At 42.1% G+C, this 26,413-nt stretch overlaps 1 protein-coding gene across 1 annotated transcript in view; it reads right to left on the bottom strand.

Moving 5' to 3' along the window:
- SLC9A6 (solute carrier family 9 member A6) overlaps positions 1-26,413 on the bottom strand; it is a 105,822-nt gene that overhangs the window by 24,051 nt on the left and 55,358 nt on the right. Inside the window, exons 4-13 of the mRNA XM_073599203.1 lie at positions 24,189-24,265; positions 20,313-20,425; positions 19,000-19,105; positions 17,845-17,986; positions 17,534-17,639; positions 14,664-14,752; positions 9,988-10,101; positions 8,530-8,641; positions 7,268-7,421; positions 1,975-2,005 (exon numbers count right to left, since the gene is read on the bottom strand). Coding sequence (XP_073455304.1) covers positions 1,975-2,005; positions 7,268-7,421; positions 8,530-8,641; positions 9,988-10,101; positions 14,664-14,752; positions 17,534-17,639; positions 17,845-17,986; positions 19,000-19,105; positions 20,313-20,425; positions 24,189-24,265 — 1,044 coding nt within the window. The remainder of the gene's footprint in view (positions 1-1,974; positions 2,006-7,267; positions 7,422-8,529; positions 8,642-9,987; positions 10,102-14,663; positions 14,753-17,533; positions 17,640-17,844; positions 17,987-18,999; positions 19,106-20,312; positions 20,426-24,188; positions 24,266-26,413) is intronic.

The raw sequence follows: 26,413 nt of genomic DNA, 5'->3' as shown, positions 1-26,413 counted from the left end.
CTGTCTATATAAGACCTTACAGCTCACAGTGCATGTCAGAGCAAATGAGAATCATGAGGTCAAAGGAACTGCCTGAAGAGCTCAGAGAGAGAATTGTGGCAAGGCACAGATCTGGCCAAGGTTACAAAAAAATTTCTGCTGCTCTTAAGGTTCCTAAGAGCACAGTGGCCTCCATAATCCTTAAATGGAAGACGTTTGGGATGACCAGAACCCTTCCTAGAGCTGGCCGTCTGGCCAAACTGAGCCATCGGGGGAGAAGAGCCTTGGTGAGACAGGTAAAGAAGAACCCAAAGATCACTGTGGCTGAGCTCCAAAGATGCAGTCGGGAGATGGGAGAAAGTTGTAGAAAGTCAACCATCACTGCAGCCCTCCACAAGTCGGGGTTTTATGGCAGAGTGGCCTGACGGAAGCCTCTCCTCAGTGCAAGACACATGAAAGCCTGCATCGAGTTTGCTAAAAAAACACCTGAAGGACTCCAAGATGGTGAGAAATATTCTTTGGTCTAATGAGACTAAGATAGAAGTTTTTGGCCTTAATTCTAAGCGGTATGTGTGGAGAAAACCAGGCACTGCTGATCACCTGTCCAATACAGTCCCAACAGTAAAGCATGGTGGTGGCAGCATGATGCTGTGGGGGTGTTTTTCAGCTGCAGGGACAGGACGACTGGTTGCAATTGAGGGAAAGATGAATGCGGCCAAGTACAGGGATATCCTGGATGAAAACCTTCTCCAGAGTGCTCAGGACCTCAGACTGGGCCGAAGGTTTACCTTCCAACAAGACAATGACCCTAAGCACACAGCTAAAATAACGAAGGAGTGGCTTCATAACAACTCCGTAACTGTTCTTGAATGGCCCAGCCAGAGCCCTGACTTAAACCCAATTGAGCATCTCTGGAGAGACCTAAAAATGGCTGTCCACCAACGTTTACCATCCAACCTGACAGAACTGGAGAGAATATGCAAGGAGGAATGGCAGAGGATCCCCAAATCCAGGTGTGAAAAACTTTTTGCATCTTTCCCAAAAAGACTCATGGCTGTATTAGATCAAAAGGGTGCTTCTACTAAATACTGAGCAAACGGTCTAAATACTTAGGACCATGTGATATTTCAGTTTTTCTTTTTTAATAAATCTGCAAAAATGTCAACAATTCTGAGTTTTTCTGTTAATATGGGGTGCTGTGTGTACATTAATGAGGAAAAAAATGAACTTAAATGAGTTCAGCAAATGGCTGCAATATAATAAAGAGTGAAAAATTTAAGGGGGTCTGAATACTTTCCATCCCCACTGTATGTAGGCTTCCATTTACACCACTGAAAATTCTAGCTGCTTACTGACCTATAACCAGTATAATTACAAGGAACTGCAATACCTTTACGATGCATGTATGCTGCATGCTTTTTTGGGGTCTGTGACTCAATAAGTACCCAAGCCAGACACCACCAGGTAAGCAGAATTTGTCTCCTGACAGATATACAGTATTTAAATTAATTTCTAACCACACCTGCTGACAGCTTCCCACTAATTATAAACTGGGACATTCTTTAGGCTAGGTTCACACATGCACGCCTGCATTTTCATGAATTCTTAATATGTTTTTTTATGAATTTTTATGCATTTTCCATCGGCCTACTTTTAACTCTGTGTGACCAAAAATGTGCATTGTCACACAATGTGCATTGATTTGATCAAGCAATGTTGCCAAATCATGCATTCATTAAAACCTACAAAAAACAGACAACAGGGCCTGTTTACTGAACATTTTCTGATTGTAAAGCGCTACAGAATATGATAGTCTCGCACAAATAAAGTATATTTAGAAAAAAATTATATATATTTAGGAAAAATCTTGGATATACAAATGTGGTCACTTAAAAAGGTGATATGCACAGCACTGAAACAAGTTAAAGTAATTGAAAGCAGCCTATAGTTTTAAAAACATAAAAAAATTCTCAAGTAAGCAACATTGATACTTACCAAATGGTCAATGTCTGAATCCACCCCAACTCTACAAAACAAACGATAAAAACAAAGGTAATGTAAATGCATTAAAGACTGTGTATGTTAAATGTCACAAAGCCAAAATCAAAAGAAGAATACACCCCTGGAATATTATTCCTAAACACTGGCTGTGTTTTAGAGCAACCAGTTTCAAGATTGGTCTGGGCCTGAGAACATCTGATTTTATGAAACAAGTCGGACGGGGCTAGGCAATGTACACCGATACACACATGAAAGGGGTCTGCAAATACTGGATTTGTGATATGGCAGTTTCTGAAGTAGTGCAGCACTTGAGAAACATTTAGTGCAAAATGTTTATCCTGAGTGCTGGATTAAGAACTTGTCTTGCGAGTATGTTTGTCTATAGGCCTCATGAACACAGGGCATCTGCAAAATCACCTCTGAACGTTAGAGCGCCTGGCAGGAAAATCCTTGCACTAAAAGTTGTGCATTGCACACACATTTATGCACATTCGTATGTCTGAGTGTAAATGCATTCTACTGGCTACAATATTAATATATTCTGGCCATTGGAATGCATTAACGCTCCTAGCATGTATGTGCTTTTTGGGCATTCACTTGTTTTTCTGCTGAAACACAGGGACAGAGAAAGTTAATGCAGACTTTAGAACCACTTTAACATTCTGTTTTATTAAACCTACATTGTTGACCTATGAGCTTTTTTTCCTCTGTGCTTTACTTAATGGATCCATGAGGGAATAATAAAGGAATCAGGAAGCCATGCACCTCCATGCCTATCTAGCATCATTACAAAATTCTGACCATCTTGTAACGAGAGGTCAAACATATCGGGTGAGTGATTCTGAATCACCGGTGTTTTGTCACGTTTTGGGCCCCATCAACCGGTAATGTACTTTTAAAAGTCTAAAGAGCCAGCACTTTATAAAAGAGTGGAGTTTTTGCACATTTGTACTACAAAATTTTATTTTCTACTACAAAATTATAATTTTTTTTTTTTATTTCCGCTTTTGATTTACATGGATTTTGTTATGCACCAGCACTTTATATCACTAAAAGAGGTTATACAAATATGATTTTTTGGTTTGTTTTAGCTAGTCACTGAACTATTTTGTGGATGTATCACTATGATATACTGTATGTAGTGTTTTACTGATCTGATATGCATTTTATTTATGTATTTGCATGTAGTGAGAGGGTTAGGCATTTAACTAAATCGTGTTGTACATCGGAATGTTATAAAAAGACTCCAATATAACGTTTGTCTAGCACAGGCTTAAAAATAAAAACCTGGGAACAGGACATCAGTGAGACCCTGGAAGTGGAAAAATGGTACAAGCTGGCATAATATACATTTAAAACATTTATTAACACTTCATTGATCGAAGCAAACTATACTTTCTTAGGTGGTACATGGTGTCAGTGAGTGCTGTGCTTAAGAGGATGTGCCCTGGAGGGTATGATGTTCCACACCTGGTGGACCTGCCTAAAAGTCAGGAAATTTTGGATCCATACTTAGAACTTCATTTACTCACTTACTCCGGTAAACCTCATCAAGTCACCTTTACAGACACTGTTGGGGCATTCAGTGGAGGGGACTCCGGGACACACGAGGAGGCCGATAGTGTTCATTTTCCTCGCGGTGAGAATTTCCATAGCTCCCCATGAATTTCCATGGAGATCCCCTACGATTCTGTTTGATTTATTAAAGTCTAAATTATCTTGGATCATGGTCAATGAACACCTGTCAGCAATCTTGAATGAAAAAAAATTGCCTTTAACAAAATGGGACCCTTGGATTAAATATCTTTCGGATGCCTCATAGGATGTTTATATTATTACTTCTCCTGGCGGGATAGAGTGCACTACTTTCCTTGTTCTCTTTTCTTAATCCCTCTCTCTTCTCTTTCTTTTCTTCTTTCCTTCATTTTCCCTTAAGGCTCTCAGGCCGTGTGTGTTAACGCAATGTCATTTGGGAGTCGACTTGTGACCTGCACCCTGCAGATGAACTGTGGGCTGGAGGTAGCTGAAGGCATTGTCTGGCCCATCAGCCCCTCACTCAATAAGCTCTAGTGGACAGGATGACTAATGTCACAAACACTGCAATGTCATCCCTACTTCTTCCCTGTGTCCCATTGGCAATAGTGGTGGGGTGGGACATGACTGGACGTGAGAGAGTATATCTTCAGTGATTATTATTATGGTTTCTCACAAAGGAAATAGTTTTTACTGAATATATGTCATGTCTTGTTATGTTACCTTGCTAAGACATTTTGGTTACTGGTACGTAACCAACGTACACTATTTGCTCTTGTCGGTTTTTGTATTTTTGTGGAAATTGCAATGAAAATTATTGGAAAATAAAAATAAAAACCTATAGTTCACTGATAAGTACAGTAGAATCTTGGAGCAAGTAAGCCAATCCCAGGTGGAAGTAAGAATTTGTATAGAGAATTGTGAGGAAAAAGGGATAATCTTCTACCCAACTGAATCTCTGTGTACAATAAAGTGACAACTCTGGTTTAAAGATAATTCAAGTACTGTATGTATTCTTAACACAGAAAAGCACCTTCTATTGCTCTCAGCCTCCTCCAATTTTTTTATTTTTTATTTTGCTGCTGTGATCAGACTTCCTGTTAGAGGGTGGCTAAATTTGTTCTCCATGGTCAGATAGTATGTGGGAACATAGCCAGGGTGGCACTTGCTCGCTCCTGAGATGAACTAGGGACTATGGGATGTGTAGTGTGCATAGAGCAATGCAAATGACCGCAACGAACTTGCGCTGCTCAGGCCAAACAGAAGTGAGGGAGAAAAGGAGAGGTTTGGAAGCGCACATTACAAGGAGGCGAAAAAAACAAACAAAAAAAATAAAACAGTAAGAAGTAAAAAAAGAAGTAAAAAATGTTTTTGTGAAAAATGGATTACATGGCCATTTAGTAGTGGGCATATTCAAATTATTTTTGGAGACTAAGGATATTGTTTCATATCACTTTAAGAGATCTCAGAAAACCCTTGCAATTAAAAAAGTTGATCTACATTTACATACACTGGTTTAAAGCACTTTAGAGACTAAAGCCTGACTATTGTAATAAAAAATCCCTTATAAATAAATCATTTGTTAAACCAAAAAAAAATAAAATAAAAAAGGATCCTGTTCCTTTAAAGCTTTTAATACAGCACAGTGCTTGTGCTGTGTCATTTGGCCCCCTGTAACACCTAAAAAACCTGGCTGATCCTGCCAGTTTCTGCCCTCCCCTATGTAAACTGACCACTGTGTATCATGATTGCTGAGCCCTGACACCGTGGTTAGTTTACGTGCCTCAATCATCCGCAGCTCTGCCATCTGTCTCCTCTCTGCTCCTGTGTCCTCCCCCCCTCCCCGCCTGTCAGCTCGTGACAGTGCCTACCCCCTCCTGCTGCTTGCATAACTAACATGTATGCACCATCAGCATGTCTCCTATTGTAGTGTCCCCCAGTGTGTGATTTAATAAAAAGATGCTGTAAATACTTTAAGAGCGGCGATCCACGATCACATGACTGGCTGGCTCTCTGCTCCTCTCCTCCCCCCTCCCAACTGACGTCAGCAGGGGAATCTCGGCCCCTCCCGCTGCATCTGTCAGAGGAGGAAAGGAGAGAGCTGGCCGATCATGTGATTGCAGATCTCGGCTCTGAAATTAGGTACTTACAGCATTTTTTTTATAAATCAATCACACACAGAGGAGGACACTACAATAGGAGACAGTGCTGATGGTACATACATGTTAGAGTGGTTTAACAACTACCCACTCTAATGTTGAACTCCAAGATATATAAAAGACAAATTGATACAGCTCTATAAATAATAATACATCATTAAATGTTTTTTTTTGTAAAACACAAGCAATGTAAGCACCTAAATTTAACTTTGTATTAGACTCTTGAAGTTCCTATAGAGCAGAGCTCAGAGTGGGAGAGGGATAAACAGCAAAAACAGCCAAATTAGGTGTGCTGCAGCACACAGAGCATGCTGGTCAGATGAGATCAAGAGATGAGCTCATAAGTGTGCTGCTTTGTATTTTACTGCTCAGTTACAGGGTGGTGTTTGGGAGACCACCTGTAAATAAAAGTGAAACTGCAGCAGAGAAAGATCAGGTATTCTTAACTGCCATACAGGGCTGTGATGTGTGGCACAGCTGTGTAAATCTCTGGACCGGAAGAACAGAATAATAAATAATTTTTCAGGTAAAACAGCTCTATCTTTATTTAGAGGTTTGCCTTTAGTTCAGCCTTAAATAATTTTTTTTTTATTTTCTAGTTTTCATATTGTGAATTTCTACTGTATATACAAAACATCTGAAATGTTCCAAAGTTAACAAACACTTTGCTTAGCCACAGAAGATTTATAATTTTGTACACTATGCCATATGGGACAAAAGACACGGACTCTGTGCAACTTTCATACTCATGCTCAGCTGTGTTTTATAGTCATGATATTCAGATTTCAATACCAAAATGGACCCTGCTGCACAGGAATCGGTTTATGAAGCTATACACCATATTGTTAAACACAAAGTACATGATTAAATGATTCAAATCAAGTTACGCAAACTACGGTAACAGTTTCCAATTACTCAGAAGTGTGGGCAGCACTTGTTTCATGAAAACACAGAATACTAATAGAAATGAAGCGACATCTAGTGGACATAAATGAGAATAAATTTGTTGATGGAAACAAATTGGTTTTCGAAACAGATCACGAACACGTAAAAAAAACAGGAATAAGGCTGGCCAAAGCCGGAGTGAATTTCTTTCCTGCAACTACAGGTTGCAGAAAAGATTTTCTCGATTCCCCCAATCAACACAGACAGTGTTGACAGGAGAATCCCTCCTGCCGAGCCATTGTATTCTCCCAGTGGGGATGACTTCCTCCACTTCCCCGCCAGGAGAACACAGTGATTATTGATAGTGGCTATAACAGCCGCTAGCTATAATCGCATATAAAAATTCGACAGGCTGGTTGTACCCAGGTTGATCGATTGATCAACTTGGGTACATTCAGCCTGCCCATACATGATTCGAATCTTGGCTGGCTCCTGCTGAATCGGCTGGCATTCTAACAGCCTATGGGCAGCTTAAGTAATCTGGACAGTACAAACTACTACTGTGCAATAGGTAGAAGACAAAGACAGTGCTACTTTCACAGTTGTGTTCAATTTACTATTCAAATTATATTTCCAAAATTCTTTTAACCCTATAGCGAATGGACTGCAACAAGGTACTCTTAATGGTTTCAGCATCAGTTGGCACTTACCTAATATGTAAGCAGGAGAGCATAGCGGTGGTGCCACCTCCAAATACCCAGACTGTGAAAAACACTATGAGAAGTGTGGTAGAAAACATCATCTGTCGGGCGTATGTTGCAGTGTCTCGAATAGACAAAGCAAATGCCATTGCTCCACGTAAACCTGAAACCATACAAGTGTCACTAGTTAAATCAAAAACAATTAGGCACATCGATATCACAAAACTGGCATTTAGTTTTGAAGGGTAGAAAAAAAATAATTGTAAAGACAGAAATACCCAGCACTTCTTGGTATGGGTAAGCATTTCACACAAGCACCCTCTCCTATGCAACATTGCTAGGTGACTCCTGATCGGCTTAGCTCTGTTACATAGGGCCATGGAAGAAGTCTATAATCCTGTCTAAGCAAGTCAGTTTGGCGCTTACATAAGGCTCTCTTTTCTTTCCCAGATCATAGAGGCTGAATGGAGCGGCATGGAAGTAAGGTATGAAGGTAAGGCAGGTAGATACTTGCTGGGGATGTGGAAACGAAGGCCTGATTCACACTTATGCAGGTTGCAGTTTGCATATTGTAGGTGCATTTTGCGTTTAATACACATTTTTGATCCATTGAAGTCTATCGAACCAAAAACCAGAAAAAAATCCCTGGCCCTCTCCATAAAATGCACAGATGTGAACTACATTCATAGGAAACCATGTTAAATGGACTATAGTGTGTTTCTGCAAAACTGAAAATGCACTAAAAATGCATAGGTGTTAACCAAGCCTAAATGAACCTTTTTCCTTTGCCCTGATTTAGGAAAGGAAAGGCTTACATAGAGTGAAACTTCAGGCAAAAAAAAAAATCGTAGTTTTGGGTAGAGTGGGTGGGGGTCAGAAGTTCTCAGTACAGTTTTCCTTCAACCAATAAGAATCATTAAGGTGGGAGGCAGTTGATTTACTGCACTTTTCTACAGGAAAAAGTGAATGATCTTTTGCTGGCAGCATAGATTTCTATCAGGCAGAGGACACTGTGATCCTTTAATATTCACACGTTAACTCCCTCACAACCTTACAATTATTGGGGAAACTTGAAATGGTTACATAGCTTACAGAAGATGACTCATGTAAAGAAAACCTCCAAGCAGCATGCAGGAAAAGCCCCTAGCTTTCAGGAGTTGCTTCTGTGATGTATACATATAACTAGTCACAGCTTTACATATTAACAAGCACATTTAAATACACAGTAATGCTATAAGTAGGTGCACCAAACTATAAAAAAAACAATATACCTGCAAACATCATCATGTGCTGGAAGTTTGAGCCAATCTTATTCCTTCTCCCCAGATTAAGTAAGAATGAGAGAGGATAAATATTAGCAGCTCTGCCAAGGAAGACTGCAAGCTGTGAGGAAGTGTTAAGGAAACTAATTGCGTACACAGAATATTGTTATGATTCATTGCAGAAATAACATAAAACTTTTACAACTTGCAACTGCAAATCCAAATAGAATATAGTTGTAAGGGCTCATGGAAACAGATGAAAGCATACAGCTTCAACAGATCCATCTTGATGCCTAGTGTTTAGATGGCGTTAGAGCATTCATAACTGCAGCTACAACATGAATTCAGTGTGGGTCACTGCTGCAGCTCATTTCTCGAGCACAGGCACAATGATAGACACAGACCACAGAGATGTGTTTTAATGCTGATCCATAATGCGTATGCATTATAACCTGCTGGATCCAGAAAGCAGCCAAACTATTTAACCTGAGAACATTTAAAAAGGTATTGTTTGCTTTACCTTGTAATTATTGGCTCAAATGTTTTTGGCTGCAGTTTGTAGCATTAACGCTAATTGATTCCCACTATGTCCATGTGTTCCTTCACCAAGCTTGCTCCGGTTTGCCAAAGGGACAAGATAACTTCCTGATCCAGGTCACACAGCATCCAATACATGCTTTGCCATCTGCCCTGTGTCGCATCACAAATTAGGAAGAGCTAATATAACAAAAAACATTTTCCAATTGCATAGCAGAGCTCTGTGTATCTGTGAACGATCTGACTGCTTACATGGCACAGATTAAACATTCAAATATAGGTGTTTCTTTTGTAACTTTGTCAAACGTTTTGCCTTAAGCCCCTCATCAGGCTGAAGAATTTTAAAAAGGAAATTAAAAAGGTTCTTTTTTTTTTAAGAAAATAACAAAATGTGTGATATTTACCTGTCCCATGTAATTGTTTTGCACAGAGCAGCCCCGATTCACATCTTCTCGGGTGCCCCGCCGGCACTCCTGGCTCCTCCACCTTCACCAATGCCGGGGAATGCTTGCTCCCTAACCTCACTTTATGCGTCCATAAGAAACAGAGCCGCTGCTCCTTCACATTGACACACTGGCTGTGATTGACAGCAGTGGGAGCCAATGCTGCTGTGTCTTAGCCAATGTGAGAGACACCCAGTACAGCCAAGGCTCCTGTTCACATCGCTGGATCGAGGGGGGGCTCAGGTGAATATTGGGGGGCTATGGGGGGGAGCAGCACACAGAAGGGTTTTTTTTTTACCTTCATGCAAAGAATGCACAAAGGTAAAAAACCTACAGCCTTTACAACCACTGTATGTTACAGACATGTGACATACAAACAAATTGCTGACTTTTTTTACGGTCTTGATATCCAAAGTAAGCTTAAGAGACTAGAGCTTTGACTCAGTCTACCAAATACATTACAGATGAGTTCCGAAAAAAAAGATACAAAAGCGAAAACAATGAAGGTGGGATTGAAGACATGATTCTGGAACGTAAACAGAGCCAGACCCATGTAGGAGAAGATGAAGTTTTCTGCCAAAAAATTCAAGAGCTCAAACAGCTGAGAGGAGAAACAAGGGAAAATAATTAGTGTAAAAACTGAGCAACATTTTCCTCATGTTAAGTTCAACTAGAAAATACCCAGAATAATTAGTCTGGAGACATCTAAACCACATTTCTCGGTACATGTACATGATGTAAGAGATCAGTTATGTTTATAGCAAGTCACAAGAATACATATCTGGCTGCTTGGTACCAAAAATAGCAACTGGGCATGGTGGGGAGCTGCAGGTATGCGCAAGCATTCCTGCAAGCCACCTAACCTCACCAGAGATGAAGTTAGGTGATAGCGCAATGTCAAGATTTACGGCTAGAGGAGGATTTCTAGTTTCAGTATGCATGTTTGGTTGATAATAAACTCCAGCCAAAATAATCTATTCTGGAAAGAACAGGGGATGGTTAAAGCTTCTGTGAGTTTTTTTTTAGCTGTCTCCTACAGTATCGATTTCCTCTCCCTTCCTATTAAGACATAAAGTACTGTGAATTCTCTACAATAATTTTCCTGTACCATCTACTATCATGTGTTTAAAGTTACCTATGCATACATTTTACCATTACGGTGCATGTCCAAGTTACGTCTATAAGTAATGTGTCAGCTTTTCCACTCTATATTTTACTGACACTGAGCTATTACTGTGTACTCTACCTAATGATACAAACCAACATGAATTTGTTTTATAGATCAAAAGTTCTAACAAGTTGAGGTTGTGAAGTAGCTCTGTGAAATTCCCCTAACCCCTGGCCTACCCATACTTGGTACGGGGAAGTGAGAGGGTGAGTTGCAAAAATGGACAACTGGCAGGAGTCTGAAGAGCTGGATATCTGATGGATATGTTTGATGGAGTTGGCGGATAAGCCCAATCCTCTATGGCAAAAAGCATCGTTAAACATGGAGAAACCATGCCAGACACACAGGACACTGGTCCCACATGATTCAATCGGGTCATGCTTCTGCTAGTGACCTGACCACCGAGTCGGAGTCCTGAACCGGGGAAAGAGGTCCAACTCCATCCTGGGGAATAAGTCTCATAGCATGATACTGCATACCCAAAATGACTGTAAGCCCCCCTTTTGGAGCAGGCTGGGGGTCGGACAAACAATGAATGTCTCGTGTACCTGAGCAGAACCCCAGGCAACCCCGTAATCAAGAGATTGGAGCCAAAGAGGAAACCAGGAAAAAAAATGATAAAAGGCCTGGGTCTACCACTTTTAGGGCCGGTGAGAGGACGTTGGCTCAGCACCCACCCTGAGAGAGACTGCAGATCCTTGGTTGGAAAACCGGGGTATCCATGCGACAGGAAATCAACTGAATGAAATTAACCCCAGACCCCCCCTGCAGGTACTCCAGCTCTCCAGACCGGAGGACTAAGCGGATGCCGACTTGCCTGCAGAAATGCTGGAAGAGAAGGAGCTGGCAGTGCGCCGACACCCTGCCTCTGACCAGGCGAGCTTTGATCATCTCCATCCAGTCTAGCAATCGTTACAGGTTGTGGAGAGCATATTGGCCCACATGAAACTGTGACTAAAGAATAATGCCTAGAACACGTCCCACGCTGGTAGATAAGCGTAGCTGGGACAGAATTGGAAACAATCCAAAATGTACCGCCGTCCTGGCTAAGGCCGGAGAGAGAAAAACCCCCGTGCCATGTGCTGAAGTGTGGACCAACTCCTTGATGACGGAGTGCTACCATGCTCAGAACACCAATGTCGGGTTGACGGATGAACCTGAAGTTATTTCTGAAACGTGCGCCATACCCAAACCCAAGGAAACACAACTTGGGGAAAACTGACAACAGACAACCAGACATGAGAATACCACCCCTCTGTGCCTACCTGAGAAAGGATGTGAGCAGTAATGACCAGACCACCGCGCGTGAATGACCCTGATGCCACCCCCCCCCCCCCCCCCCAGTGTATGACGCAAATTAGCCTGAGTAACCTGCAGCGCAGAGACAGGTAATTAAACTGAAACACTCAGGGCTAGTGTACCCACAGACCGTGGTTGGTAGTCGTACAGGTGTAATGAAATGAAACATGAAATCGTATGACGTGTGTTATACGTGCGAGAAGATTATGGTCAATAATCATTTAAAAAACGAAAACCTCAGCCCGTATGGATCTGTAGACGTGACAGATCCTGCGATGTGAGCACTAACTAAACCCAGGTATACAAAGAAACATGAACGAAAGGTACGATGAGACATGGAAATAAACCGAAGATGAAACGGCAGTTTGGTGCATGGCACGACCTGCTATGACAGACTATGCCGTGACATGACCACTATGACAGAAACACGCTAGGACAGAAACCACCGAGAACATGCTAACAGAACCGCTGACTGAATCCACTATGACAGAACTGCTAAGACGGCACCGCTCTGACTGAATCCACTATGACAGAACTGCTAAGACAGAAGAAATGGTGGACTGCCCCCCACCCCATGCTGCCGGCGTGACCCCTGGAGAAAATGGTAGACAGCCTTCCCCCCCATGCTGCCAGCGTGACCCCGGGAGAAATGGTGGACAGCCTCCTCCCCCTCCTTGCTGCCCGCGTGACTCTGGGAGAAAAATCGCAGACAGCCCCCCCTCCTTGCTGCCAGCGTGACCCCGGAAGAAAATGGAGGACAGCCCGCCCTCCTTGCTGCCAGCGTGACCCTGGGGTGGTGGGTGGACAACCCCCCCCATGACACCGGTGTGAGCCCGGGAGGAGGAGTGGGTGGACAACCAGGTGGCGCTGCAGACAATGCCGACATGAGCAAGGATGAGTGGCTGGATGGATGGATGGATGCCCCCCCCCCAGTGTGAGCCCAGAAGGCAGATAGGGTGGACGAGCGGGCGGCCCTTCAGAAAAACCGGCTTGAGCCCTGAGGAGTGTGTTGGTAGATGAGCGGGCGCACCCCGCCATGATGCCCGGTGTTTGCACCGGGAGAAGCAGGCGGTGCAGCCCCCCTTAAGATGCCGGATGAGCACTGGAGGAAACACATGGATGGCGGGCGGCCCCCCTCACTGCTGCTTGCATGAGTATCAAATAAGTGGATGGACGGATGAGCTGGAGCCCCCTCCCTCCTCTGAAGCCGGCAATCGATCAGGAAAAGATGGATGGCTGGATGGGCGGGCGGCACCTCTTCCAATGATGCCCGGCGTGAGCACCGGGAGAGGTACCGCCACAAGACTGCTGCAGCCAGCCGCCGCTCTGCTAAACCTTGAATGTGAGCCAATGCTGGAACAGACAGGGAAGGAGGGATATGTACCCCTCAGACTCCTCCCACAAATACAGGCTGGCCTCGGGCCAGCCTTCTCACATGTCCTGCAGTAAATAATATAACGTTTACCCAAGCTAAAAAAAAAAAAAAAAAAAAAAAAAGGCTGAGTTAGGCTTTAACCAATTCAATACTGGGCACTTTCACCCCCTTCCTGCCCAGGCCAAGTTTCAGCTTTCAGAACGGTTTCGCTTTGAATGACAATTTATTTTTTTAGCATTTTCTTCCCACAAATAGGGCTTTCTTTTGGTGGTATTTAATCACCACTGGGGTTTTTTGCTAAAAAAAAAAAAAAAAAATAAATAAGTTTTTCTTAGTGTCAGAAAATTTGGTAAATAAGTCATTTTTCTCCTTCACTGATGTGCGCTGATGAGGCTGCACTGATGGGCACTGATGAGGAGATGCAAAAATGCAGAACTAATGGGTACTGATAGGCGCCACTGAAAGGCGTCACAGAGTGGCATCACTGATGGGCACTGTTGGGGCTGCACTGTAATCAGGGCAATGATGATCAGTGCCCTGATTACCTATACAGGTCTCCCCTGTGAGGAGATGCTGCTGATCGGCTCTCCTCCCCTCTCACACTGTCAGTGTGAGGCGAGGAGAGACAATAAACGGCATCTCCTTGTTTACATGCGATCAGCTGCGATTGGACACGTGATTGTAGTGAGCCTGGGCGACATCATCTGACATTGGCCCAGAACAAGAAAGCATCCCGCCTGTCGTCATTTGTCTATACGGCGGGTGGGAGAAGGTTAAAAAAGAGGTCATGGAACATGGAGAAATACTTCTTTTTTTTTTTAATCAGTGTCCAAATCTCTATAATGAGAACCACTACTGCCATGTTCTTGGAGCCAAAAACAAAACGTACTGTAGAAACACGTTTAAAATACTGTCTACACTTGAAGACCACTGGGCCTCATGTCTAAAGCAACAACGGCTAGTGAAGTTAATAGCATTTAAAGAATAATCTTTCCCTAACCTATAGTAGGTGAGTCATCTAGCCAACTGCTGTGGGCAAAGCAGATAATAATTAGTTTGTTCAAATCATGTTTTAAACAGAAGCACCAGTGTATCTCTGTAATGAATAGGGTTGTTCCTTTTTTTCTTTTTACTTCCTTTTTTTTTTTTTTTTTAACAATTAAAAAAAGAAAAAGGTTGTTTTATATAGGGAGAAAGAAAGAATGAAAATTAGAGAGATCATTAAATGCATGGATGTTGAAAAAAATACAGCCTAGACCTAGGACTATTCAATTTTGGTCCTTGACTTTTGTGTGAACTTTTTGCTCTGGATTAAACATACCTGTTTTGTTCGAATTTGGGACTCTGTAGACAGATTGTTGTAGGTATAATGTGCCTGAGTAATGCCGCAAAACAAGACTGCAACCACGCCTGCATATAAATAAAGAACATTAAGTTATAGCCAACCAGTCAGAAATGATCTTTTAACCAATTGTAAACAATAGTAATTTTAATTGCTTTGTATTCAAGTGCTTACATACAAACCAATCATACACGCAATCTGACCAATATTCCAATTAAAGTGGTTGTAACCCTAAAAAAGTGGTTGTCCCTTTAAGGCACAAGATATAGCACAGTGCTTTTGCCATGTCAATTGTCCCTTTCTATGTTGTAAAATACCTGGCTGATCATGCTCTCATGTTTTCTCCCCTCTGTAAACTGACCACATTTATTATGGCTGTTGATCTCTGATAGCATGGTCAGTTTACGTGCCTATGTCATCCAGCTATCACCTCAGCATCTCTGCATCTTCCCCTCTCTCTCTCTCCTTGTCTCTTCCATAGTCTGTGTGAGAGCTGATCTACTCCCTGCCGCTCCCCTCCCCTCTCATGCTTGTGTAGTCATATTCCCTGCAGTTGCTCCAGTGCTTGTAAACGTAAAGAAACATGTATTAATTACAAAGATCCTCTCTGATTTAGGTCCCTGTTGAGTACAGAGTGTGTGTTTTCCTACAACTATAAAGCTAAATACCTTCTTAGCAGAGCCCTGCTGTGCTTTCATGTGACCTCCCTCTGCTAGCTTGCATTCATCAGAGGGAAATCTCAGCCCCTCCCACTATACTCACATACTCAGGATGGGAAGCAGAGGGAGGTCACATGACTGCACAGCAGGGCTCTTCAAAAGGTGGCATTTAGAATTATAATTTTAGAAAAACACACATACACCGTACTGAACAGGGACCTAAAACAGAGAGGAATCAAAGTAATTAAATTATGTAACTTTACAACCACTTTAAATCTTTGAATATATAGAAATTTGTGTCTGTTTTTTTCTCTTTTTTTCCATAACAATTTCTGCTTGTTTTCACAGATCAAAATAAAACAATCCAACCTGCAGGTGAAAAGCTCTCAACATTGCACATTTCTGAACAATCTATCAAATCATTTTGGCTTCTTATTGAGTCATTCAAAATTTGAATCAAAGATTGAAAGAAAAGTATGTTTTTTTTGTTTTAATTTTATTCATACTTACCTAGGTGGATGCAGCATTGGTCCGATGCTGAATCTGTCCCCAGTGCCTAAACACTGAGAACCAAGCGATCGAACACCGCCAGTCATCCGGTTCTCAGTTTCCAGAACAGAGAGCTGGTGACTGTCAGTCACAGCTCTCTGCTCTGCCCCCTCCGCGCTCACTGGAGTGCTAAGCTGTGGAGTGGTTGGGAGCGGCCGGCTCAGGCTCTCAGCGGCTCGCTAATAGGTGGAGCCAGGTGTCGGTCCAGGGATCTAGGTGAATCCCGACTCTGTGGTTGTGATGACGTGGAGCCTGGATCGACTCTGACATCAGCAGAGCGTGGACTTCATCACGCTCTCTGCTGAAAATAGGTCACAGGAGTGCAAAATGAACTGCACTCCTGTGATCCATAGAAGTACAGCCAAATGAGCTTTGGGTGTACATCTCTTTTAAGTCAAACAAATATTTATAAGATAACATTTTTAATACGTTAATTTTTTTCCCCTTGATATTTTTCCTTTGGTGTATACTATATAAATAAGTGAATAACTGGGCCGTGAATTGTAACAGCCAGTTTGGGGAACAATAAAGCAACAGATATGGCATTTTTATGCCTGAAATGATAATAAGTCTACCAAAAACTGGGATCCCATGTGCTTATTAAAAAAAAAAAAAAAAAAAAAAAAAAAAAAAAAAAACACACAACAACACACACCCCAAACAAGTTTCAAACATGGTGCTACCCCTAATGAAAGGTTAAAGTAGAACTATAGGCAAAACTTTTTCTTCATTTTGGATAGAGTAAGGAAGGGTTATACTGTAACCCTTGTAAGGTTTATTTTTGCCATGTGTCCCAATGGGGAGATTTTTTCTTCACTTCCTGTCCCAAAGCCAAAACAGGAAGCAAGAGGCAATCCCTGCAAAATAATGGAATCTCTTGCGGCCCCCAGGTCACCAGAATTAGTGTCCCCATTGGAAGATTTCCCCTCTTTTAATTTTCTGGGGACAACCCAAAATTTGGGATTTTCTTTAGTTTTCACTGTCAATGACAACAGTGTATGGGACTAACAGAGGATGGTGAATCTCCCTAACAGGGACACAGACAGCAATAAAAACAGATGTTCTAATCCCTCGCCACTGTATCCAAATCTAAAAAAAAAAAAAAAAAAGTTTTGCCTTTAGTCATTACTTTAAAATGTATTTCTAGGAAAAACCTTTTTTTAGTTTTGATTTGGGAAGGGTTAGATCCTCTGTCAAGTTTTTTTTTTTTTTACTGCTGTGTCACACTGGGGGGATTCGCCCCTTAGCAGTACTAGTAATTATTGGCATCAAGAGAGAAAGTGATGGGAAATCAAAGATTTTAGAGTGGTCTCCACAACATAAGGGAAAGGGGAAATCTCGCATTAAGGACATCTGTTTTAGGGACAAGTATCTAATAGAGTAATTCCCTGCACTTTGGGAGAGTCTCTAACATCCTGTTGCATCTCTGGGATAGGTAATAAAGAGAAATATCCCCAACAGCACAACAGTCTGCAAAAATGAGGGGTTTTACCCTTCCTTACTCTCTAAAGAATCTTTTTTTTTTTTTTTTTTTTTTTTTTTTTAAGAAGGAGGACATTTTGTCTGGTGGCAACCTATAGCTAATATGTAGTCTATAATTGCACATATAAGAGTGGAGCATGTAGACATCACTCAGCATACCCGTGTAACCACATGCTTCAGCCAGAAGAAATGTGCTCCACGACATCAAGAAAAACAGGCCGGTCTCCAGCAACTGGAACTCGCGCAGTTTGGTGAACTTTGTGACGTAAAGGGGTGTTAAGGAGCAGTCAATGTAATGCTTTTGGAAAACTTACTATACGCTTCAAATTACAAAGAAAAAAGCACATCTGCAACATCTGTTGTAATTTATATATATCAAATATATCACATGTATACATATATGCAGAAACATAAAACACATTTGTTATGCCACATTATGGAAACAAACACAATAACATAGTGGAGGATATCAATGCTGTGACCACTCCAGTGGCTGCTCCCATTGCAAAGGATCCACTAAATATACCCAGGAATATCCCTATTGACTTAAACATAGCTGTGATGTCAAATGTGTGACTGTTGTCTCCAGCTGGTTGATAAGCAACAATTGACCTGCAAAAGAAAAAAAAAGGAAAATGTTTTTCCCTCAAACTTGTTCCAAGGCCTAAAGTACCCTATAACTTTCACATTTTATTATCAAGCTCAGATACGGCCAAGGGCGAGCGGGAGAAGCAGCCCTCGCCAGGAGAAGACGGTGATTATATCTAGCGGCTATAGCAGCCGCTTGCGGTAATCGCAAGCAAATCCAGCAGGCTGACTGTACCCAAGTTGATCGATTATTGCCCATTAATGGTTTGAATCTTAGTGGGTTCAGCAGGAATTCGAACCCTGTATGGCTGACTTAAATTAGCTGGTTGAAAGAAAAAAAAAACAAAAAAAAATAAACCCAAAAAACTGACAGATCCCCACATCAACACAAAGTGTGATACAGGGATCTCATCTGCCACGCTAATGTATTCTGACAGCAGGGACTCCCAAACCTCCCCAGAATACACAGATGCAGGCAATGACTGCAAGCATGGATGGGACGCTGGTTTTCCAGCAGGACCGTTTGACCGGTTTCTGTTGAGCAGACAGCGGTACACACAGACCGGAAGTCAGCCAGTTTCTGCTGAACCAGCTGAGTTTGGGTCTGTGTATACCCTGCTTAAGCCTGACCAGATTCAGTGTACACACAGGCTATGCATGGTATCTGGATATGTGCTGGGTGCTACCAACAGAGGAATCTGGCCCTGACTCTGACACTGGAATAGTGGTGGCAGTGCCTATATTGGCAAATGGCAATGCTGCACAGATAGATTAGTGTACAAACTTGACCGAACCCAAGGACATGTGTAAGCTAATGTAATACTAATACTGATCAATGCAAAGGTTTATTTATAAATGTCTTAGGACAGGTTTTCTTTTTAGAAGTTAATCTGAAAAATATATATGGCCAACCCACGTGAACAAGGAAGTTCTCACAGCTGTCCTTTATTGCATGTCAGTCTGGAATATGCACGATACATTGAGCTAATTACAGAACACCAACAATAAACCTTTAGAACATGTACCAGAGGACTTACGAGGACAATACTATGGCAACTGCATCATTCAGGACACTTTCACCAAATAGAAGGGCGTAGAGCTCAACATCAACTTGCAGCTCATGAAATATGGCAAGGACAGTCACTAGAACAAAAAAAGGAAGCATAGTACATAGTAGTATGTGTGGCACAATATAGAAATTGTAATCATGAAAAAAAAAATTAACTTGTACAGCCCCAAAGAGATTTTTTTTTGGCAAAGCACAGACAAATAAACACTGACAAAATATTTTCAAGTAAATGCAATATGGCTCCTGGAGGCGTTCTGTACACAGCTGGTGTACAGAACACCTCCAGAAATATCATTACTCGTTCCTCTTTAACTGAAAAGAGGTTTTGAAACAAAATGTAGTATAAGCCCAATCATTCAACCTGAATTCAACTTTGGTATATTAACCTGTTAATATTTTATTCCTGGATAACTGAAACTACTATACAGCGACAATGTATAAAATCTTAAAGTATCATTAAACCCTTCAGAGCCATTTTAATTTTTCAATTTATGTTCACAAAAGGAAAGTGCCACAAGAATTTTTGTACCCCAATTCACTTACTTTTTCAAGTTCCCTGCTATGCATCTCTCAGCACTGCTTCCCCGAACCGCTAGTTGGGTAATGCACACTGCATGTGTCACATAATGAAAACAGGCCCTCATATATCAGAACTACAAGTCTCATCCCTTTTACACAAAGCATGTCTGCCTTATCTGTTTAAGCGCTGTGTTGGGAGCTGCTGTTAATCAACACCCTTAGAGGAGGAGCAGGGGAAAAGCTTTAAGGCTGAAGTCCAGGGATGATATCATTTGCATAAATTACATTGGGCCAGCTTGGTCCAATCCAAGTATGCATGTGTGATACCAGATCAGCCTCTGTGTATAATATATACCACTGTAGTAACCCAAGCTGCTATAGTGATAGCTGCAATATTTTTGGTGCCATGTTGAGTGGCTGCCCCTCCGCATAGTAGCCAAAAGGGGGTAACTCTACTTGGACTGACCACCATTCAGAAAATACCTTGCATTTTCCTCAATGAATGAAATGCGCTTTCTGAATGGACAAGGTGGAGATCATATCATCAATGCTCTTCTCTACACCTCATTTAATGAGAGGATACTTTGCATTTATCGAGAAAAATGCAAGGTCCATCCAGAAATGGAAGTATATTTACATCTGCACTCTATAGTCTGCCAATGTCCACCCATGGCCAATGACATGACATGTTGCTGGAACAAGCTTGTTAGGAAACCACCTACCATTAAAATTCAACAGAATATGAACCACATGTACATTTACCAGGATCAGTAGCAGAAAGAATGGCTCCAAAAAATAGGCAGTCAGTGAAGTAAAAATCACCACCAAGTGTTCCAGTGACCTTCATTAGCATCACACACCCATATATAAGAGATCTAGGGAAAAAAGAAACAGACTAAATTGTTCATTATTTTTTTATTGTTCAAATTCCTGTAGATGTATTTCCCAGTAGGACTTTACATTCCTACAGCAATTCTACCATTGTATTGATTTTGTAAAGAAACATTCACTGTGATATCACATAATACTAGAGTGAAAATACAACATAGTATAATTCTGCATGCAAAGGAAGCTGTTCTCTGCTACAAGGCAACACAAGCCTTTCTTCAGACTGATCCCTACTTGATTCTCACAGAGTGCAAAGGGCCGTAGTGGTCACATGTTTCTTGAGTGAACATCACAGCATCACGTAACTCAAAGCAGACAGAGGACAGCAGGCAAGCAAAGCAATATAGCGAATTTATTAAAAGGAAAAAAATATGGTAACAACCAATCAGCACCTCAAATAGTCTAATGCCCCATACACACGATCAGAAATTCCGTCAGAAAAATCTTGGATGGTTTTTCGACGCTCAAGCTTGCCTTGCATACAACATGTTCACACAAGTTCTCTGAACTTTCGACCGTCAAGAACACGGTGACGTACAACACTACGACGAGCTGAGAAAATTAAGTTCAACGCTTCTGAGCATGCGTCGAATTGTTTCCGAGCATGTGTGATTTTTTGCACGTCCGAATTGCATACAAACGCATTTTCGGATAGGAACTTTTTCCGACTGAAAAATAGAGAACCTGCTCTCAATCTTTTGCTGGCTGGAATTCTGCCAGCAAAAGTCCAATGGAATTTCTGACCAAAAGCTCACATCCGACTTTTGCTGGCGGAATTTCTGATCGTGTGTACGGGGCATAAGCTGAAGTGGGAAATAAGAATTCTGACTGGCTCCTGTTGGAAACACCTCCATTATTTGCTGCCCTAGTTTTGACAGATTAGCCTTCCTGTAACTCATTTAACCATTTGAGGACTTATGCCATGTACACACGACCGGTTTTGCCGTCGGAATAAACTCAGAAGGTTTCTCCGACAGAACTCCATTCAAGCGGTCTTGCCTACACACGGTCAACCCAAAGTCCGACCAAAGTCCGACCGTCCAGCACGTACGATGGGACTAGAAAAAGGAAGTTCAATAGCCAGTAGCCAATAGCTTCTGACTCGTACTTGCTTCAGAGCAAGCGTCGTTTTTGGTCCATCGGAACAGCATACAGACGAGTGGTTTTCCCGATAGGAATTGATTCCGTCGGAAATATTTAGAACGTGTTCTATTTCTAGGTCCGTCAGAATTTTCGAAAAAAATCTGATGAGGCACACACGCGATAGGAAGAGACGATGAAAAGCTTCCGTCTGACTTTTTCTGTCGGACATTCCGCTTATGTGTACGCGGCTTTAGAAGTACACAGGACATATACAGCACGTCCTGTCCTTCTACCTTGCTATTGCAAAGCCTCAGAATATGTCTTGTCCTTAAAAAAACAATATATGTATTTCTGTTATCTTAGACCCCTTTCATACTGATGCGGTTTTCAGGCATTTTATCGCTGGAAATAGTCCCTAAATAGCGCCTGAAAACCAGCTCCCATTCATTTCAGTGTGACTTTTTCACACTGGGGCAGTGCGCTGCGTGGGACGTTAGAAAAAGTCCTGCAAGCATGATCTTTGGGGCAGTTTGGGAGCGCTGTATACAGCGCTCCCAAAACGCCCTGCCCATTAAAATGAAAGCAGGGTGCAAGGATCTTATGCCACACACGGCAAAGAACATAGATGACAGCTGAGTGTAACTTGAGACCTGAGTGGAGGGAAAAGACACCCCCCCTTCTACAGAGTCTCAAAAACGAACATGCACAGCAGAGGCTGTCAATCACCTTCTTTGTGATGAGGGTGGGCAGGGCCATCCCCCAAGATTCTGCGACGTCTGGATAACCTGTCAGAAGTGACTAATGCAGATAGCATTGTTCTGGTCCAAAGGTTGCTTACAGGTGTGAGAGCAGAAGTACTTAAGGAAGTGTCTGGGGGATAAAATGTCTGTGTTCCTTCCCTTGATAGTATAGGAAATCGGTGAAAAAGAAACTGATTATCGTCATTTGTAGAAAAGGGGAGTGTTAGATGTGTTTTCCCTCATATTTTCAGAAATAAGGCCCATGGTCTCTGCAAAATGACACCAGCATTCATGAAACTAAAGTGGTCGTAAACCCTTACATATACCCAGTGAAGTGACTGGTCTCAGGTGATACACAGAGATGAAACAAATCCTCCTACATACAGTTAGTTGGACTTGCAGCGCTCTCTTCTCTACAGCCATTCAAAGTGCAGAATTTATACAGCTATTTGACTTTCAGAAATTAGGGGGCAGGAAGCTGAAGTTGCACTATGCAGAGCTCAGTGAGGGGAGCTTTGAGAGCTGATTGGAGGGAAGCTACACACCCCACCTTCACCCAGCACTCAGAAAATAACTGAAGTTGTCAATCAAGAGCTGTGCTGGAGCTCCCTGTTGCCCTTTTATCTCTTGGTGTCATAAAAACCTGTCAGAAGTGACTCAGGCAGATAAAAGAGGAATGAGGCAGCAGAGAGAAATGACACTTAGTGAGACAAGTACATACTATAGAGGCATATGCTTTGTTCATATTTCATGGCAGGGGTTTACAACAATTTTTTGAGCGACTAAACTGCTCAACTACTCTCAAATATCTACAACATAAGGGCTAACCATTCTACAGACCAATATAACAACTATGAAGGGCTAAATAGTAAGATAACACATGGAAGCTCTACATATCTGACAGGATCAACAGTTTTTTGCACTAATCAAACAGATATTACAAAATGCTTTTAACTGTATACCAAATCATATTCCAATCTGTATTCCAGAATATTAAGAAATTAAGTTATATACTGCAACTTTTTCTATAGGACCATTTAGAAAGTTACCTCATTAAGACCAAACTGTCTAAATCATTAGTAGCTAAACTAAGCCATGGGCCAAATTGCAAAATCAGCTAGAATTATAAAAATAATAAAAAATGGCCTTTTTAGCGTTGATAACTGCTACATGGGTGACCAGAATGCAAAACATTTCATATACTGCAGGTAGAATACTAGAAAGGACTTTTTAAACCATATAAAGAAGTGGTTTGAGATTTTGGAGAAAATCCAAAACAAAGCATTTTGAAGCATCTTAAAAATCTAGAGATGTGAAAACGAGAGAGCAGGCACCAATCTGCGAGCAGTGTGAGGTAAGGATCTGTCCAGCCAATGCTGCCAAACCAGGAGACACATCTATGTTAGAGCAGCAATTCAAAGATCTGGTGGATCCAGGGAAACTCATGCAGCAGAGCAAGTCCATGTGGACTAGAATTAGCCAAAAGAACAACAAGAAGGTGGTGCCAGAGGGGCACCAAGCTGCACAAGGGTGCCAGCTGTATCATCAGGTCCTCAGTGCTGGGCTGAAAGGGTTATAAGACGGATCAGCAGTATTCTTCTGCCTACAATGCAGCTAAGTGTGTGTACTTTGACCCCTCGACTCTGCGTTACCTACTACTGACCCCTGGACTCCTCAAACCTTCCTTACCTTATAAATCAGGCCTAACTCTGTTATCTCCTTGAAGAAAAGGTCAATACACTTTTGCAACATTATTTTGTTTAGTTAGATCTTCATCGCTCCAAGGTTGCCTAACCCTGGTTAACATCCTTTTCATTCACGGTACAAAAAATTCATGCAAAATTATGAGCCGATATTTCACAATGTCATACTGGTGTAGCCATACTGGTGTGTCTGTAGCCAGACAAGAAATACAAGAAATACTTACCCTATGACAAAACAAGAAATTGCAGTTCCTAGGAAGGCATAGGCCAAGATAGAGCCCAAATTTCGGAAGAAATGCCTCTAAAAAATACATAATATTTTAGAATGGTTTATTACATGATTTCCCACAGTGAATTCACTTTACTTCTACATATGGTTGATCCACCAGAAAGAGGCAGCAATATAAGTTTTATTAATAATAATACATAATCAAATTGCTTGAAATATGTACAAGGGATATAGAGGTAGTCCTAATACATTCGTCCCTTTTTCCCTGCATGCAGAGTAGAAAATCCTTGTTGCAGAGCCATTTCAGTTATTAAAGTTTACACTTCACCCATTGGGACCCGAGTTCTGCTACAAAGTTGTTTCGAGAGCGCTGTTCTTTTTCTACTGTTTAGGTGACCCATACGCTACACAATCTGATTGTGCAATCTTTTTTTAGATCTACCTGTTTATATCTGGGGTCAGTTTACTGTTCAGACTTTAGGGGGGGCGGACTGTGCCCATTGCGAGTAAGCAATGTCCCATCGTTGGTATCAGTGGCAGCAATAGTACCCCATTGTTGGCGTCAGTAATAGTGCCTCATTGACAAAGCTACACTGCTCTATGATATGGAGATGATAAGGGGGGGGGGGGGGGGGGCCCACAGCGACAATGCTCCTCCTTCATAAATATACTACAGTGAGTGGGCATTGTCACCTTAAACTGGTTGTAAAGCCTCACATACACCCAGTGAAGTGTTAATATCCTCAGGTGATACAAAGGTTAAATAAGAAGGAAGAAGGAAGAAGGAAGAAGGAAGAAGGAAGAAGGAAGAAGGAAGAAGGAAGAAGGAAGAAGGAAGAAGGAAGAAGGAAGAAGTCACACTCTGCAGAGCTCAGAGAGCTGATTGGAGAGAAGAGACACACCCCTCTTCACACAGCACACAGGTCAGGAAAACTTGTCAGAAGTGATTCATGCTAATAGCAGAGGAACGAATCAGCAGACAGAAATGAAACTTAGTGCTCTTAATTGAGGCAAGTACACACTATAGAGAGATATGCAGTGTTCATATTTCATGTCTGAGGTTTACAACCACTTTAAGATGGCAATACATTTATATTTTGGTTTTTGGGTTTATGTGTTTCAATTGTTTTTATTAAATTATTATACATATAAAAACATTCCATTTCAAAACCTTATAAATATATATAAGCATATACAAAACATTCATAATATACAAATATATCCCCCCCCCCCCCCCCCAAGGAAAGGAAAAAAAAAATAAAAAAGGAGAAAAGACCCTATAACACACGAGAGTGTTGTCTTTTACACTTTGAGAGCAGTGCCCTAATCCCCTTCCTATAACGTTAAACTCTCTTAGTGCCATTCCTTGTTATATACCGTATTTATCGGCATATAACACGCACTTTTTTTCCCTGAAAATGAGGGGAAAATCGCGGGTGCGTGTTATAGGCCGATCCCCGCCAATTTTGTGTGATCGGAGCGATCGCGGCGATTGCCGCCGACATACACAGCCGTGTGTAAATTCAAATATGGCGCCGAGACTGCAGGGACTCGGCGGCGCCGAGATACACATACCCGAGAGTCCTCGGCTTTTCTCGGCGCCGATTACAGTCCCGCCATTGGACCTGTGCGATGTCCATCATAGGGCGGGACTGGGCGGGACTGTAAGCGGCGCTGAGAAAAGCCGAGGACTCTCGGGTATGTGTATCTCGGCTCCGCCGAGTCCCTGCAGTCTCGGTGCCATATTTGAATTTACACACGGCTGTGTATGTCGGCAGGGATCGCGGCGATCACACAAGGCTGCACTGACAAGGCTGCACTGACAAGGCTGCACTGACAAGGCTGCACTGACAAGGCTGCACTGGGGCAAAGCTGCACTAACAAGGCTGCAATGGACACTGGGGCAAGGCTGCACTGACAATTCAGCACTGGGGCAAAGCTGCACTGACAAGGCTGCACTGACAATTCTGCACTGGGGCAAAGCTGCACTGACAAGGCTGCAATAGACACTGGAGCAAGGCTGCACTGACACTGACAAGGCTGCAGATGGACACCGATAACGCTGCATTGATGGGCATTTTAATGTAAATTTTTCTTCCTTAAACTTTACTCCTAAAAGTTTTTTTCCTTAAAATTCCCTCCTAAACTTGGGGTGCGTGTTATACGCCGGTGCGTGTTATACGCCGATAAATAAGGTAATAAAAATCGTGACATGTCCCA

The sequence above is a fragment of the Aquarana catesbeiana genome, linkage group LG09 (assembly GCF_042186555.1).
Source record: "Aquarana catesbeiana isolate 2022-GZ linkage group LG09, ASM4218655v1, whole genome shotgun sequence".
Taxonomy (NCBI): domain Eukaryota; kingdom Metazoa; phylum Chordata; class Amphibia; order Anura; family Ranidae; genus Aquarana; species Aquarana catesbeiana.
This window is presented reverse-complemented; position numbering and strand designations above follow the sequence as displayed.